The sequence below is a fragment of the Balaenoptera ricei genome, chromosome 6 (genome assembly GCF_028023285.1).
Source record: "Balaenoptera ricei isolate mBalRic1 chromosome 6, mBalRic1.hap2, whole genome shotgun sequence".
Classification (NCBI taxonomy): Eukaryota; Metazoa; Chordata; class Mammalia; order Artiodactyla; family Balaenopteridae; genus Balaenoptera; species Balaenoptera ricei.
In genome coordinates, this window is record NC_082644.1 from 80598680 (window position 1) to 80616445 (window position 17766).

The 17766-nt window shown below is 35.3% G+C and overlaps 1 protein-coding gene across 1 annotated transcript in view; it reads right to left on the reverse strand.

Annotated features, from left to right (window-relative positions):
- GNAQ (G protein subunit alpha q) overlaps nucleotides 1-17766 on the reverse strand; it is a 291299-nt gene that overhangs the window by 56910 nt on the left and 216623 nt on the right. Inside the window, exon 5 of the mRNA XM_059924960.1 lies at nucleotides 15286-15415. Coding sequence (XP_059780943.1) covers nucleotides 15286-15415 — 130 coding nt within the window. The remainder of the gene's footprint in view (nucleotides 1-15285; nucleotides 15416-17766) is intronic.

Consider the following 17766-nt stretch of genomic DNA (forward strand, 5'->3'; position numbering starts at 1 on the left):
CAGACACATGTAGATTAAAGGTAAATGGATGAAGAAATAAGTACCACACTAACACTAGTCAAAATAAAGCTGAAGTAGCTATATTAATTTCAGACAGAGCAGATTTCAGAGCAAGGAAAGTTATGAGGAATAAAGAAGGACATTACATAAAGATAAAGGGCTTAACTCTCCAAGAAGACATAACAATACTTAATGTACATGCACCTAAAAATAGAGTGTCACAATATGTGAGGTAAAAACTGATATAACTGCAAGGAAAAAAGAGATAAATCCACTATTATATTTGTAAACTTCAACATCCTTCTATCACAAATGGACAGATCCAGCAGGCAAAAAATCAGTAAGGACATAATTACTCAACAGTACCATCAATCCACTGGATATTACTAACATCTATTGCCTACTTCATCCAAAAACAGAAACAGAACAGAAATTCTTCTCAAGCTCACATGGAACATTCACAAGATAGATCATATTTTGGGCCATAAAACATACCTAAATACATTTAGGACATGACACCATATATGCTCTCAGACTACAATGGAATTAGACCAGAAATCAATAACAGAAAGATAGCTGGAAAATCCCAAAATATGTAGAGATTAAAGAATACACTAAAGGGGAAAGAAGAAATTTTAAGATAAATTTTAAAATATTTTGAACTAAATGAAAATTAAAAATTATCAAACTTTGTGGGATTCAGAGAATATAGTGCTTAGAGGGAAATTTATAGCATTGAGTGCATATGATAGAAAAGAGGAAAGATCATATAAGGTATCAGACAGAAGAAAGAATAATCATCTATGCTTCCACCTTAGGAAGCTAGAAAAAGAGAGGAAATCAAATCCATTGTAAGTAGACAAAAGGAAATAATATTATAGCCAGGCTAACTGAGAAAAAAAGAGAAGATACAAATTACTAATATCAGAAATGAAAGAAGGGACATTATTACAGACCCCATGGACATTAAAAGGATAATAAAGGAATACACTGTAATTCCCACAAATTTGATAATCTTCATGATATGGATCAATTCCTTGAAAGATACAATCTGTCAAAACTTATACAAGAAGAAATATACAATCTGAATAGGCCTATATCTAATAAATAAATTGAATCAACAATTAATAACCTTCCAAATCAGAAAACGAAAGGCCCAGATGGATTCATTAGTGAATTCTACCAAACATTTAAGGAAGAAATTATGCCAATTATCTATAATCTCTTCCAGAAGACAGAAACAGAGGGAAAACTTCCTAACTTATTCTATGAGACAGCAGTACCCAAATATCAAAAGCAGACAAAGATATTACAAGAAAGGAAAACTATGGACCATTATCTCTCATGAACTTAGATACAAATATCCTCAACAAACATGAGCAAATCAAATGCAACAATGTGTAAGAAGAATTGTACACACCATGTCCAAGGGGATTTATTCCAGGTATGAAAGGATAGTTCAGTATCTGAAAATCAATGAATGAAATCCATCACATCAATGGGCAAAAAAAGAAAAGTCACATGATCCTATTGATTGATGCAGAAAAAGCATTTGACAAAATCCAACACCCATTCACAATAAAAATTCTCAGCAAAACTGGAAATAATGGGGAACTTCCTTGACTTGATAGAGAACACCTAAAAAAAACCTTTACAGCTAACCTCATGAGAAACTAGAAGCTTTCTGGCTAAGACTAGGAACAAAGCAGGAATGTCCCCTCCCACCACTACTTTTCAGTACTGTAGTGGAAGTCCAACCTAATGCAATAAGATAAGAAAAGGAAATAAAAAGTATATAATTTGGGAAGAAATAAAACTTTTGTTTGTTCACAGATGACATGATCATTTATATAGAAAGTCTGAGAGAAGTGATGACAAAAATCCTCGAACTAAGAAGTGACTACAGGCAGGTTGCGGCATACAAGGTTAATGCAGCATACAAGGTTAATACAGCATACAAGGTCACTTTCCTATACACCAGTAATGAACAAATGGAATTTGAAATTAAAAACACAATATCATTTACATTAGGAGGAAAAAAATGAAATGCATAGGTGTAAATCTAACAAAATATGTACAAGATCTAAATGAAGAGAACTACAAAACTCTGATGAAAGAAATCAAAGAACTAAATAAATGCAGAGCTATTTCATGTTCCCAGACAGGAAGATTCAATAATATCAAGATGTCAGTTTTTCCTCACTTGATCTACAGATTCAACACAATCCCAATCAAAATCACAACAAGTTACTTTGTAGATATCAACAAACTGATTCTAAAGTTTATATGGAGAGGCAAAAGACCCAGAATAGACAACGCAATATTGAAGAAGAAGAATAAAGTTGGAGGACTGATACTATTTGACTTCAAAACTTACCTATAAAGCTGTCATATCAAGACAGTATTGGCGAAAGAACAAATAGAGAACCCAGAAATAGACCCACATAATTACAGTCAGCTGATCTTTGATAAAAGAGCAAAGGCAATAAAATGGAGAAAAGACAGTCTTTACAACAAATGTTGCTGGAACAACTGAACATCCATATATTAAAAAAAAAAAAAGACTCTAAACACAGATCTTTCACAAAAATGAACTAAAAAATGGATCACAGACCTGAATGTAAAATGCAAAACTATGAAAATCTAGGATAAAAATCTAGATGACCTTGGTATGGCAATGATGCTTTAGCTACAACACCAAATGCATAATCCATGAAAGAAATAATTGATCAACTAGACTACATTAAGATGAAAGACAACTCTGCAAAAGACAATGTCAAAAGAATGAGAAGACAAGCTACAGACTGGGAGAAAATATTTGCAGAAGATATAACTGATAAAGACTGTTACCCAAAATATACAAAAACCTCTTAAAGTTCAACAATAAGAAAACTAACAACCAGATGAAAAAATGGTTACCTGAACAGCTCACCAAAGAAGATATGCAGATGACAAATAAGCATATGAAAAGACGCTCCATATCATATGTCATTAGGCAAATGCAAATTAAAATAAAGACATATCTCTACATACCAATTAAAATGGCCCAAATCTGGAACCCTGACAACACCAAATGCTGGGGAGGATGTGCAGCAACCGTTTTCATTCAGTGCTGGTGGGAGTGCAAAAATGGTACAGCCACTTTGGAAGCCAGTTTGGTAGTTCTTTACAAAACTTAACACCCCCTTATTATATGATCTAGCAATTGCACTTGTTGGTATTTGTCCAAAGGAGTGGATAACTTATGTACACACAAAAACCTGGACATGGATGTTGATAGCAGCCTTACTCATAATTGCCAAAACTTGGAAGCAACCAAGATATCCTACTGTAGGTGAACAGAATAATACACTGTGGTACATCCAGACAATGGAGTATTACTCAGCACTAAAAGGAAATGAGCTATCAAGACATAAAAGGAGGGCTTCCCTGGTGGCGCAGTGGTTGAGAATCTGCCTGCCAATGCAGGGGACACGGGTTCGAGCCCTGGTCTGGGAAGATCCCACATGCCGCGGAGCAACTGGGCCCGTGAGCCACAACTACTGAGCCTGCGCGTCTGGAGCCTGTGCTCCACAACAGGAGAGGCCGCGATAGTGAGAGGCCCGTGCACCGCGATGAAGAGTGGCCCCCGCTTGCCACAACTAGAGAAAGCCCTCGCACAGAAACGAAGACCCAACACAGCCAAAAATAAATAATAAATAAATAATAAATAAGTTAAAAAAAAATTTGTTAAAAAAAAAAAAAGACATAAAAGGACACAGAGGAATCTTAAATGCATGTTAATAAGTGAAAGAAGCCAATATGAAAAGTCTACGTTCTGTATAATCCCAACGTATGACGTTTGGAAAACATAAAACCCTGAAGATGGCAAAAAGAACAGGAGTTGCTGGAGGGTGGGAGGGAGGGAGTGAGAAGGGAATGAAGAGGCAGAGCAGAGGATTTTAGGGCCAGTGAAACTATTCTGTATGATACCACAATGGTGAATACATGTCATTATACATTTTTCAAAATCCATACACTACACAACAGAAAGAGTGAACCTTAAAGTAAACTATGGACTTTGAGTGATAATCAAGTGTCAATGTAGGTTCACCGATTGTAACAAATGTACCAGATGTAATACACCCCTTGTTAGGATGATGATAATGGGAGAAGCTACGCATGCGTGGGGGAAATCGCTGTACTTTTCACTCAATTTTGCTGTGAACCTAAAACTGTTCTAAAAAAATAAAGTCTCTTTATATATAAAAAACAATTAGACTCCCTAAATATCCCTTCCCCACACCATTCCCCCCTGGTAACCATAAGTTTGTTCTCTAAGCCTGTGAGTCTGTTTCTGTTTTGTAAATAAGTTCATTTGTATTTTTTTTTTTTTTAGATTCCGCATATAAGCGATATCATACTTCTGACTTGCTTCACTTAGTATGACAATCTCTAGGTCCATCCATGTTGCTGCAAATTGCATTATTTCATCCTTTTTAATGGCTGAGTAATATTCCATTGTATATATGTACCACATCTTCTTTATCCATTCCTTTGTTGATGGACATTTAGGTTGCTTCCATGTCTTGGCTATTGTAAACAGTGCTGCAATGAACACTGGCGTGCATGTATCCTTTTGGACCATGTTTTTCTCCAGATATATCTATAGTTAAGGAGTTTGGAACTGACATGTACACACTGCTATATTTAAAATGGATAACCAACAAGGACCTACTGTACAGCACAGGGAACTCTGCTCAATATTATGTAACAACCTAAAAGTGAAAGGTATTTGAAAAAGAATAAAAATTAAAAAAAAACAAACAAACAACCCAATTAGATAGTAGTGATTTTGTCCAATTCAGTGAATATACTAAAATCCATTGATGTGCACACTTTAAGAGGGTGAATTCGATGTTTTATGAATTAAATCTCAATAGGCTGTTTAATCTTTTCTACTATTTTTCAATTGAATCTTTTCTACTTCCTTTATGGCTGGACTCCACTTCTGAAATATTCTTTCCTTCCCAAGTGAGTCACCCGTTCAGCACGTCTCCTGCAAGTGTGTATACTCTGTCCACTGCTGCCCTCGCCCCGCTGCTGCTACCAACTGACTTCCTACTGCGCAGTCCCCATCTCTTACGAAAACACTGAGCCTCTTCTGTGGACTCACCCAGACTGAAAAGCAGGACACTAGCACTTCTGGTTTGCTTCTTGCATAACTGCTTTATTTCAGCAAAGAACGTTTCTGACGTAAGTAAAAAATCTTGATGACAAAAAGAATAATTCAACAGGAATATATAAAAATTTCAAACTTATAATGTACATAATAATGAAGTCTCAAAATATAATAGAAGTGTGGAATTTAAAATATAGACAAGTTTACAACCGAAGTGGGTATTAAATAAAAACAAACAAACAAAAAAACACCTCAGTCAGTGAGGGGGAAAAAAAAATCCCTACACATTGTTTTTCAGATGGCTTTATTTTTTTCACCCCCAAAAGTGAGAGGACATTTTTTTCAGGGATTCATTTCTGTATACAAAATATTTTTATAACACAGGATTGTATATCATATATCAAATGACTCTGCCAACGTATGCATTTTTTACTTTACAGGTATATTTCTACCTTATTTATCTAAAAGAAATATATACCTTAAAATAAAAGTTTAATTTAAATTAAATTTAAATATTTAAATTTTTTCCAGTGTTCCCAAATTACATAAATGGGTAATTGCTCTCCAAGTGATTTCAGTATCAAAGAAAAATCACATGCTAGTGGTTAATTATTTATGCTTATAATGTTAAAATGCTGGTGTTAATATTAGCATTTAATTTTTAAATGCATTTAGAGTCAACAAAATAAAGGTGGAACTATACAAGTAACAATTCAAAAACAAAAAATTTATAGTAAATGTCATGTTAAAATGTCCATTTCCAAAATACAAATGCTTATGCACTACAAATGGGAGGAAAAATTCCTTAAGGAGGACATGTAAAGGACAAAGTTTAAAAGACCAATAAACTGAGCCACACCAAAACACACCACTTAAGGCAGTAAAAAGCAAGTCATGGAGTAGCAGAAGTTATCTGCAATATAGATAACATACAAAGAGCTTGAATCAAGAATATAAAAAGGACTCTATGTTAATAATGTTTTTCCAAAAAGTCAGATCAATAGAAAACTGGCAATAGAATCAAATGGGCACTTCAAAAAGAGGACACCCAATGGTAAAGAAATACATAAAGAACTCAGTCTCATTATAATCAGGGAAATGAAAATTGACACCACAGTGAGATGCTACTACACACCCATTATAATGATTAAAATTGAAAAGCTGACCATATCTTTGTTAGCAAGGATATTGGTCAACTGGAACACACATATACTGTTGGTGGAAGTGTAAACTGTTTTCAAAGTTCAAGCTGGTAGTGTAGTGGGTTGAATGGTGACCCCCTCAAAAGGTATGTCCATGCCATAACCCCTAGAACCTGTGAATGCAACCTTATTTGGAAAAAGTCTTTGCAGATGTAATTAAGTTAACGATTTTTAGATGAGATCATTCTGGATTATCTACTGGGCCCTACATCCAATGACAAGAGTCCTTTTAAGAGACAGCAGAGAAGACAAAGACACAGACAAGAAGGCCCTGTGAAGACAGATGCAGAGACTGGAGCTATGTAACCAGAAGGAATGCCAACAGTCACCAGAAGCTGGATGAGAAAAAGAAGGGATCCTCCCCCCTATCGCCTTCAGAGGGATTTCAGCCCTGCTGATAGCTTGATTTTGGACTTCTAACCTCCAGAATTATGAGCCAATAAATGTCTGTGGTCGTAACCCACCAAATTTATGGTGATTTGTTACAGCAGCCCTAGAAAATGAATATAGGCAGTATCTAGTACAGTTGAACATACACATTCCCTGTGAACTCTAATCAAGAGACAATCAGGCACATATAAGGCAAAAAACATGAAAAGAATATTCATATCAGCATTATTCATAATAGTCCCAAAGAGAAAACCACTCAGCTGTCCATCAAAAATAGGATGGATAAATAAATTGTGGTATATTCATTTAATTGAATAATATAAAGTAATAAAAATGAAAAACTGCAGCTACACAACATGGATTTATCTAATAAACTTATTCTGAACACAAGAAGGTAACACAAAAGAATTCATTTACTTTCACTTATATCAAGTTCAAAATAGGCAAAATTAATCTACGGTGTTAGAAGTCAAAATAGTACCCTTGGGGAAGAGGAAATGGGGTGGTTTTAATAGACATAATGTTAGAACCTTGCACCCCAAAAGTTGAAATCACAATTTCAAGTGCATGTGGAACATTTATAAAAATTGACCCCTTCAATGACATGACAAAAGCAATGTCCTAAACAATAAATGGTGAGCTATACCATGGCACATTCATGGATGGTAACATTCAATACTGTAAAGTTGAGAAACCAACCTCAAATTTACCTATACATTTATTAAAATTCCAATCAAATTTGTGTTTTGGTATTTGATAGGCTGATCTTAAAATTCAAATGAAAGACTAAAAAACCAAGAATAGCCAAGAAAATTCTGAAGAGCAACAAGGTAGGTTGACTTGATACTCTAGATATCTAAACTGGTGATTTGATAACTTTTATATTGCTACAGGAGTAGTAAATACATCAATCAAATAGAGGGCCCAGAGAAAGACCCATGTGTGTAATAAAACTTGACTCACATCTCAAGTGTCATTAATATCGATGGGAAGAAAGACTACCAGATGAGCTAACAAAATAAAAAAATACATCTGCTTAAAGTCCTTGGAGTGCTAAACAGTAGTGAAGAAATACCAGGTCAGAATTTGGGGAAGGACAAGTCTGGAGAAGTGAGCCCAGGCTTTGGGGCCACTTTCCCATGGAGGTATTTGCTGATTCTGGAGATGGCAGCTGAGAGGCTTGAGGGGATGAGGCTCTCGTGAACCATCACTGCTTTGTCCTAGGCTATGCACTGGGAGTGAGGGTATGCCCAAGGACACAGGCACCTGCAGCTCAGCTCTCTAGCCTCCAAAAGGGCTAACATAAAAAAGACTGACAATACCAAGGGTTGGCAAAGATGGGAAGTGACAGGAACTTTCTGACATGGCTGGCAGGACTGTAAATTGGGTTCATTTACTTTGGAAAATACTTTCACCTTATCTACTAAAGTTGAAGATATGTATTCCCTATGTGCCCACAATTCTACTCCTAGGTATACAGCCAACAGAAATGTAAAGCCAGGTACATCAAGGGACCTTTACATGAATATTCACGGAAACGTTATTTGTAATATTCCCATACTGGAAATACATGAAAAGTCTATACTTAGTAAAATGGATAAACAAATTGTGGTATTTTAAGGCAACAGAATACTATATGGCAATGTAAATGAATGAGTTATGTAAAATATATATACCTTGCAAACATAACACTGAGCAAAAGAAGCCAGACACCAAAGTTTATATAAATAGCATACTGCTTTTAAAGGTCAAAAAACACACTATTTGATTCCCTTTGTGTAACAGTTAAACACCAGTAAAAACTATAGTGTTCAGGAATGCATAGTTAAGCATTAAAACTAAAGAGAAAAGCAAAGAGTGATCACCTTACAGAACTGTGGTTACTTGCTTGGGGAGGGGCACTAGCAGCGCTTCAGTGGTCTTACAATGTTCTGTTTCTTGACAGGGGTTTTGGAGGCACAGATGCTTTGTGATAAACCAATGCTCTGTACGTTTTTTGTATTTGTGTACTTTTCATATATCTTTCATAATTAAAAAGGTAAGAAAACATCAGTGGAGATGGATGACGGATTTATTATTCACTACATGGTACTGGATCAACTGAACAGAAATATGGCAAGAATATATTAAATCTTTACTTCCTATCACACACAGAAATCAATTACAGGTGTATAAAAAACCTAGGAAAAGCAAAAACCTTGTAAGTTTTAATAGAAAATATGGGATGTATCTTCATATTCTATGGAATAAAAGTAATTCCTGAAGAAAATATAATACTACAACCAATAAAGGCAATGAGTGAGCTGACCACATTAAGATTAAAACTCTTCTATAAGATAAAGTGAAAAGACAAACCACACACCAATAAGTTCTATATGTATAACCAGCAAACAGTAATAACCAGACTACTTAAAACTGCATACGTATCAACTGAAAAAAGAGACAACTCCACTGGGGATTGGGGTGAGGGAGAGAACAGGCAAGGGTAGGAAAAGGTGATCCCTATTACAAACAACCTGGCTGGCTGAGATGAAACATGGTAGGGCATATTCACATAATGGAATGAGACGGTGATCTAAATAAATGAATTAGAGCCATGTGTTGCAACATGAAAAAAATCTCTAAAACAATGTTGAATTAAACAAAAGGACAAAATGCAAAATAAAATCATTTTATAATAATAAAATTTATAACCATGCATACTATTTAAAATCCAATATTACATATTCCTTATCAACACATATATAGTAAAAACATGAAAAAAATATGCTTAGGAATGATAAATGTTAACTTGAGGCCAGTGGCTTCTTCTGGGGAGGGAGAGAAATGAATCAGGGAAGTTTACACAAGGACTTTGATTGTACCTATACCATTTTATTTCTGTGAAAATAAAGATTTAAAGCAAATATGTCAAAAATTTCAAGTTCTCTATAATTTTATAGTCTCCTGTATCACTGAAATAGTTTATAAAAACAAAGGTAAACAAAATCCACTTCCCTAGCTATTCTCAGTTTTATTCTTACATCAAGCTGTGGGTTCAGACCCCATGTTACTGGCCCGTCACAAACTTTGATACTATGGCACCAACTTACACTGAAGGAAGCTTAAGAAACAGGGCTCGTGATTCTGATATTTGGCTTCCTGGAGGGGAACCATCACGGATATAACTTACTACCTCCTGCAGCATCTCTGTACAAAGTTGAGGGAATAGTCACTTGGAGGGCCCAGTACCAGGAGAAGCTAACTTTTTCTTTTTATATAGACACAGTGAACCTTGTAACAGACCATGGTTACTTCCTTTTATTGGTTGCTAAGAGACGCTTGACTAAATCTATGGACTACCACTAGGAAAGGTACCTGATTGCCTGATTTGTATTTTAATTCTTCATCTCACTCTCCAATCCTTACTGTCCTTTCATCCAGATTTTTCAGGTGATTTATTTTATCCTACTGTGTGTATGTGATTATGTACACACACACACACACACACACACGGAGGCACATAATATAAAGGAAAAATCTGATAGATTTCTATTATATTAAAATTTAAAACTTCTGTAGATCAAAAGGCACCATTAAGAGAATAAATGGCAAGCTACAAAGTGGAAGAAGATGTTTGCAGTACACATGACAAAAGGTTCACATCCAAGAGTGTAAGGAACTCCCACAAATCAGTAAAAAAAAAAAAAAAAAAAGGATGGAAAATTCAAAAGAAAAATGGACAAAGTTGGTAAACAGCAGAGCTAAAGTTCCAGTCTGAAGTCTTATTTTACTTAAAAAAATTATCATTTCACTTATTTGTAATGCCATCACCTAGCAACAATGACAATCACGCTTTACACTTTGGTCTTGGTAGAAAATCTTCCATTTTCTTTTTTTTTGGGGGGGGTGGGTGTGCTAATAACCTTCCCTATAATAATTATATATATGTAATTTGTTGTGATTACAGAAATCAGATTATACCCAATATACTATTTTGCAATCTTTTTTCATATAATTCATCTTTAAAAAAAAACTATTGCATAGATTATGCTAATATGGGTTCCATATAGTCTTTAAAAGATTTCCAATATACATTCACATATAAGGTGCCCTTGTGTGTCTGCTTCCCCACACCCTTACCAGCACTAAGTGCAGGTCTCTGGTTCAGACTCATGAAGGGTGATCAGAATACTTCCTTCTGGCTTCTTTCAAGCCTTGAGAACAAAGCAATTAAGGAGGAGTAAAATAATAAGCAAACAGAAATGCTAGCAAATGAAAAGGGTGTGGGAAGGAGTTTAGAAAAGAAACAAGTGGCTGAAAACGAACAAAGGAATGAGGAAATGGGAAAGGGGTTAAATATAAAAAAAGTAGGGCGTCTTTCAGGAATATTCTTGTTAATCAGGCCATGACTCTGAGTCGTATACTAAAGACTGAGGGGCAAGATGTAGCTTCTGATTTCATAATTTGATTAAGAGTCGATAAAGGAGGGCTAGAACCAATCCCATTGAGACCGGATATCTTAACCTAAGCTCTTACTTTTGGAGTTCAAATTTCTTCTCCTCAATTTTTAGTCAGTTTCCTCCCCCTAGAGCTGAATTTCATCTGAAAAAAAAATTCCCAAACTTCACCTGAAGTTTTTAGAGCAGAACAAAGTACATGCTTCACACTTTTAAAGAAAATGTTCAGACTCTGGTTGCAGCTGAATAACTTCAAAATGGCTTCATTTTAAAACTTAGTAGAGCAGAAATATCTGAAGGAAATGCATATTTTCGATTATTTGTTTTAAGATAGTTTAAAATCACAAGAGCAATATAGAAACTCTGAATTACTGGTAAAGGATCTCTGGCTGGTCTCATGTGAGTATAATAAGAGTTTAGAAGTGGAGAAGAGGGGTTTCAACTCCTGCAGGGTCAGGATTTTCATTCTACCTCTATGTTCTTGGCCACCTTTCACAGCTCCTCTTGCTTTTCCTCGGAGTTTATCCCTAACTTCTGGAAGACACTGTGAAGCAGGGGAAAGCAAGCTGGTCTAGAAGGGGAGGAATGGGGGCCCTGAGTGACCTGGGCCATGGGCCTTAATCTCTCCATTCTTGTATCCTCAGCAAACCTGATCTTCTCACTTCACGGGAGGTCAGCTGGTGAGATTCAAATAAGTAATGGTTTAAGCAAGTTTTGAATAGGCATAAAGCGCTAAGGTATTATAAATGTCTACTCTCTCCTTTCACTATTCTTTTTTAAATCAATTGAGCAACTCCAAGAATCAGATTTGAAGGATAAATGTTTATGGGACTCCATCTTGGTTCAAAGGAGGATCTGGGGTATAGGGAACTATCTCGATATTTTAATAAAACTAAAACCTAATTGGTTGTGACCATTTCAAAAGAATTAATATAAGTTAGAAGCATACATTCAAAAAGGAAGCATCGGAGAAAAGGGGCCTAAGTCTTTGGGATTCTATAAAAAGCTTGGTCTGTAACACAGTCCCTGAGTCAATATCTGAGAAACAGCTTTGTATTAGTGCTCAAATACTCATGTAACAGAGAACCACAAAAAACAAGGACTAAAAGACAGAATCTGGATACACACTGATGAGCTGAAATACGTTATGTGAATGCCTTATTGTGTGCTCTGGGCTTTCAGGGGTACTGAAATAATGTATGCGTGAAAGAATTACAGCAGAGTAACTGGCTCTGTGCTGGTGTGCTATCAAAGGGAAACCAAGACAGCAAAAGGAATACGTAAGTCAACGCAGCTCTACAACCCTGATTATGCTCACCCACTATTTGATAACATATTTCCTTCTTTGGAGGAAAAAAATAAAGAAATTCATTCCCCAAACTCTTGGGAGGCTGAGAATCTAGACAGACAAAAGCATATCTACATAAAAATTTTGAAGATTAATACATAATAAAAGCCAAAACAATAATCTAAAATAAAATACTTCCCGTAGCTGCTTTTGCTTGTGGTCTGCAATGTATTTTCCACAGTTCCCCAAGATAAAAGGGAGATTGTCAGTATCCATTTCCAGGTTTTTCTCACGAATGTATATCAAGGGAAGTACAACAAAGTCTGCTTTGGATTAAAGTTATGAACGTCAGATTTCAAAACCAAGAACAAAATGTTTTAGGAGTCTATTCCAGCTTTGTCTCACCAAACCCTGAAAATGTGGGGAAAGTAGAATTCTATAGTTCTGAGTTTTTTTAATGATTTAAGAAAGTAGAGAGGCAATGACATTTTCATATATTACTATAACTGGAAAAGAAAAAAGAATAATGGACTACATCCTGACATTAAAAAATACTTTTGACAGTGTTTCCTAATTACCAACAGTGATGACTATGGCTAACATGGATGAAGAAATTAATGAGCAGTATTTTTTTCTTATTATGTTTAAGATCATCTCCAATACTACCATCAGGCTTGACCTGATACCTGAAAAGAACACCATAAAATTACAAGGTAGGCTTTAAAACTATTCACAAGTGGTTAGGGAGTCCTAATGAACAATAATAGAGTTATTATTTTAATTTGTAGCATAAGGCATCACTACAGGAATCAAAGAAACTGATGTATTTTTAGATGTGTGTACTGCTTATACATTGAATGGCGAGTTACTGTGGAAACTTTCATTCTGTGGAAACTTTAACTGGGTTTACGTGCTAGAATTAGCTGATGAGTTGCAAATTTTAAAGTGGTAAACTGATTAGCATTAAATCACAAAATATATTTCTTTATAAGTAGAATGCATTTATCTCATATAAAATGTGTATTGATAAACACTTGTTTTCCTCTAGCTATATGTAAACAGTGACATGAGAAATAAAATTATGCATGCGTCTTACGTCTTCTGTGCAGTTGAAAATGTCTTAAATTTTATTTCACTGGACAGCATACTAAGGAAAAGAAATGATGACCTTTATAACTAAGGCCTTCCTTCTCTCGGACTCTCTATTTTGACAAAAACATCCCTCTTTTATGAGGTCCTTTAGGACAATGTTGATTTTTTTTCCCATTTCTGTATCTCTTTAGATACCCTGGTATCCAGCACATAGTAGATGAGCGCTCAAAATATTTTTTGTCTTGATTCAACATTCAAAGAAATAAAAAATGCTGTCATATGCTTCCAAGATATGTAGTATGTTTAAAATACTATACCCAAAGATTATGGAACAACTAACAGATATAAAAATAAAAATACATAGAGAGATATCATAGCTCAAATTGTGATGGTAACTGCTTAACTCAAAGTGTGATAACTGATTCTCATATATCTTAGCATGCTTTTCAGGCACTTTGCATTACGGCTACAGAGGGCAAATGGCTGATAAACCTCATTGTTAAAAAGAAGTCCCTTAAATAGCAAGATATACATGAACAACAAAAAAAAGAACTTCTTTGATTGGTTCAAAAGCCCATATACTTGTAACCCAGGAAACATTTGAAATGTATGAATAGGTAACTCAGCTCTATATGCGATATTGGTTCATAACTCTTCATCAATCCTACATACAAAAAAAATGCTATGTAGGACTGGATATGTATTTTAAGAGATATTAATACCTGCAGAAAAATAAAATATTTAAAAGGACCAAGAAGCCAGAATTCTTATGTACCAAAAAAACTGTATAAAATTAGAAGTACATTTAATATGCCAGATCTTATTTTAATCAGCTATTGGGGATACTCACTTCCGTCTCTTTATTTTCTACCCTATTAGGAGGAAATTTAATATCTACTATTGGCATGTCAGTCTGCAAACTCTGCCTCTAACAGTATAACAATGGTGTCTTCTCCATTCTCCCAATACACACCGAACTCCAGATCAAAGTCACGGTTTTCTGTGCTCCCTTAATTATCCTCCACAATCAACTCTGACTCACCAGCGAGCCTTTATTGTCCTAAAAATCCATATTTATACTTGTTAGGATTTCATGCCATAGGGAGGAGATGACAACACTGAATCAGTTCTCCAGACAGGCATATCAAGGATGCTTTTTCAATCACCCAGTGCTTAGTAGAGACAAAGTTATGCAGTAGCCTATAGAATTCTATAAGAGCAGAAAGGCCACATCACTAGGACACTTCTTGGCTCCAGAACAAACTGATTTAGAGCCCAGCTGCAAAGTCATTCACATTTGCCAAGAGAGGTTTTGAGTACTCTTTGGGACCCACCCCTCATACAAACAACGATTTAAACAAAATGAAAACAGAACAAAACAGGCTGACTCACTCCAACACTCCCAACTCCATCCTGTAGGAAGAAGGCTATAAAATAATGTGACAATTAGCCTAGGGATTTCCTTGTTATTTTCATTTTCAGAGCCTCTGCGTAGTGTTAAAAGTATCACATAGGGTCCAATTAGACCTGAACACACAGACCTGCTCAAACATCTTACTGTTCTGAGTACACCACGTGGTACCACAGGGTTATTTTTAAAAATTCCCAAATCAGTAGTCAAGAAAGCAATGAAGTCAGTTTACCCCACACCCTATCATTTATTTGTGTCAGATGTTAAAATGAGAATCCATTGCCTGTCCACAGAGCACTCACCTCATTGTCTGACTCCACGAGAACTTGATCATATTCACTAAGCGCTACTAGAAACATGATAGAGGTGACATTTTCAAAGCAGTGTATCCATTTTCTTCTCTCTGACCTTTGGCCCCCTACATCGACCATTCTGCAAGGTTAATAATATTCATATTAATAGCACATAAAAAAATATCAATATAAATATAGCTTTACTTAAAAACTTAGGAAACCTACTCTCTATAGAGAATGGTCATCAAAACCAATCCAATTAACACTTATTGAACATCTATTAATTTTCTGTTACCTAACAATCAAAGTCAAGACATTCTGGGTAATAACTCATTGCACTTATTAGAAAGTTACCCGATATGTATAAAAATTATAATTTTGTAAAAAAAAAAAAAAAAATCCTGTGCCAAGCCAAGGAAAAAGGCTGTTTTATTTAATCAAGCACAGAAGAGTCAGAAACAAAATGAGTTTTATTTGTGTTCAGCTCTAATGGCAAATACTGACTTCAGTTTATTTTCCTATAAAATGAGAATGAAGATCCTCACTAGGAATGACTACAAAGGAAGCTAGGAATGACTACAAATGCATTTAAAAGATGTAAGACGCTATGTATTTCAACATGGGTGTGTAATGCTTCAACTAAATGCAAACAAAACCCCACTGATCTTCATCAGGAAGGTAAGCTTTTGGGGCTGTTTTTTCTTTCCAATATTGATAATAATTTGGGACAGTCCAATCATGTTGGGTAATATGGTGCAATTAGCCTTATGCACAAGTCAACTTGCTAAACTGCTAGAAGTGGTATGTGTAAAACATCAAGATGCTATAAGAGGCCACCATTTGAACTATATCAAGGACTTGTTTTTACACATCAATTCTGTGCTCAGGAATCAACACTGGCATCAATTAATTTGAGTGCTAGTGTATATAGAAAATATCTAGCAGAACTTGGTAATGAATCCAAGTTTCCTCAAGTTGTTGAATCCATAACTTGACTAAAATGTGCACAATGTTTACAAGATAAAATATTTTCAGAAAATGAGAGTTTTAGGTATAAAAGTTTGAGAGTAGGGCTCTTTAAGTGTTTGTTGAAAACTGCAGTTGTTCCTGGTATTTTCCTGCCTCTAAGGATCAAACCTAAACTAAGAAATCAAGAATCTTCCCGTGACTGCTCTGAACAGTTTCCTATGAAAGAGATATCTGAGGGGCAAAACAATGGATCCAGGGAGACCTATGAACTACAGACATCAAAACTAGAATCCTTAGGTCTTTAGAAATATTAAAATGCTAGCTCTTCTCTAATGTCAAGTCAATAATATGCTCATTTATATAAAATTCTCATTCCATGAAATCCTGTCATGCTAAACCCTATAAGATGTTTTTGATGGTAGCAAGAAATTATTTTTCTACGTCATTACTTTTACTGAAGTGCCAAAGAATGTCCTTTAAAAGCTAGTGCCCAAAATGTAGGGAAAAAACCCAAGATGTAATAGTAACCTGGTTTCAGATTTCACTAATCATAAAGCAAAAAGGAGATGAAATCTCCATGAAATGCTTTATGTTTTCTGAAAATATTCTAACATGGTTATAAGCAGAAGGAAATTTGGTGTCTCAAATTAAAGATCTCTAAACGCAATGAACTCAAAACTTAATCCAGAATGCTGGAGCTATAGGGAGCCTTGGTGATCATCTAATGTAACCATTTTATTGATGAAAAAAAAGAGGCTCAGAAATTATTTCCAAAGTGTCACCCTCTTTATGGCTATGTCTATTAGAGTAGCGTATGGCAGCCAGATGTAACCACAGGTGCAGAGATTGATTAGAATGAAACACACAGTGCTTTGCAGGGAATGATGGAGGGCCTGCCCATCAGGGTCACATGGCAGAGTTACATCACAGGAGTTACATTAATTTCCACTTCACAACCCTGTGTTGTACGTAGTTGTCTTAAATGGATGGCTCTCCCAAGGAGCTCAACTCTCTGCACCCAAAGACATATTCATACGGCCTCATTTCTCCATGTACCATGTGGTTTGTATTCTAACTAAAAGTACGTCTGAGTGATTGTGTAATAAGAGATTAAATGAAAGTACATCAGTCTTGTTTATTTTTTCTCATCTTAAAAAAAATTAGACTACTTCAGCTGAAGTATTACCCAGAAAGAACAGCAGCAGCAAGGGAGAAAGTAATAAACTTTCATTCTATTTTCCTATGTAAATTTAGACTAGGTTAATCAATCCATTTCCAAAACCATGTATTTTTAAATTTTTCAGGCAACTCATTTTAGGAGTACAAAGCAGCCCGTATTCTTATTGCTACTGAAAAATTCTACCTTGGTACCAGAGGACCTGGAGGAAACAACATGAAAGCTTCTGACAACCTGTAATTTCTGTTATTAATAGGGTTATGAGATAATTTATATCTTATACAAATGTAAAAATACAGTGTTTATAGGTACATGTAAAAATACAGTTTGTACAATGTACAAAC